The sequence below is a fragment of the Orycteropus afer genome, unplaced genomic scaffold, assembly GCF_000298275.1.
Source record: "Orycteropus afer afer isolate SDZICR_OR568_19922 unplaced genomic scaffold, OryAfe1.0 scaffold00078, whole genome shotgun sequence".
In the NCBI taxonomy this organism is placed as follows: Eukaryota; Metazoa; Chordata; class Mammalia; order Tubulidentata; family Orycteropodidae; genus Orycteropus; species Orycteropus afer.
Window position 1 is genome coordinate 710,657 of NW_006921665.1, and position 1,157 is coordinate 711,813.

The following is a 1,157-nucleotide window of genomic DNA, read 5'->3' on the forward strand; positions in this document are numbered from 1 at the left end:
TGTCTTCTGGACTCTCCATTCCTGGCTCTAGGGGTCTAAACTGATAAATCCATTCTAACAGGCCAATTTCCCTAAGCCTCTGGATACCTTTTTCTACATTAAACCAAGGCAAGTCTGGTACTTCAAGTTGACTTAAGGTAGGCCACCGCATAATCCATGCCTCAGTAAGCCAAATAAGCTATTAGATCCTTTCCTAACCTCTCGAGCTGAGACATTGAATGAAGAATCCATACTTATTGGACCTAAATCAATAAACCCAGACTGATCCAATCTTACATTCCTTGCACCACAATCCCACACTCTCAATAGACATTCCCATACATATTCTCCAGGTTTCTGTCTGTACATATTGGTAAAATCAAGTAGGTTTTTGGAGTATAGCGTATTACCTCCTCAGTCACACTTTCTATTTCACCTCTTGCAGCTTTTTTAGATTTGATTTTTGTTATGGGGTGAGCCGCCGCCATGAGAAGAGATGCTTGAGTCAGTCCCTGAGAGCATTCAGGAATGTTTACCATGGCCTCTGTCTCACACAATAGCCCTGCAGGACCGGTTTGGCTAGTTCCCTCAAGCTGAGGGGGAGGGGATTCAACAGAATTCACAGGCTCCATATCCTGATCTTCCTGATCATCTGTCCATATGTCCCCATTCCAGGTTACAGGATCCCATTTTTTTCCAATCAATGCCCTCACTTTAACATCAGACACCGTTCTGGGTTGGCAATTGAGCATGTGTTGTAAATTGGCCACTCTTACAATAAGACTCTGGATTTGAGTTTCAGCTAAGTCAGCCCTGGTAGTAGAAGCTATAAGTCTTTCTTTCAGGGCACAGCTGGAAGCCCTGAGGTCATTCATGCGGCGCTTAAGCTGAGACTCGGCATCTTTGAGCCCATCTCGCTCTCCCACCAATTTATCCAGTGTAGCTAAGACCAACCAACCAGCTTCCCTATACTCCTCATTCTGACAAAATTGCAGAAAAATATCAAATATCCGATCACCTAGAGCATCACTTCTCACAAGTACATGATCTATTAGTGGTGCTATTTTGCATATTAATTTTGCCACCTCACACCATGGATTAGTAGGGCTCTCTTTACTAGCAGATGCAGAGTTGCTAGTGTCATTAAAATTAATCAAACTGGAGAACCAATCTAGGAA

At 43.3% G+C, this 1,157-nt stretch overlaps 1 protein-coding gene across 1 annotated transcript in view; it reads left to right on the forward strand.

The window, feature by feature from the left end:
- Positions 1–447: 447 nt before the first annotated feature.
- The window catches only part of LOC103197414 (SET domain-containing protein 4-like), an 8,568-nt gene continuing 7,858 nt past the window's right edge, over positions 448–1,157 (forward strand). Inside the window, 1 exon segment of the mRNA XM_042781003.1 lies at positions 448–452. Coding sequence (XP_042636937.1) covers positions 448–452 — 5 coding nt within the window.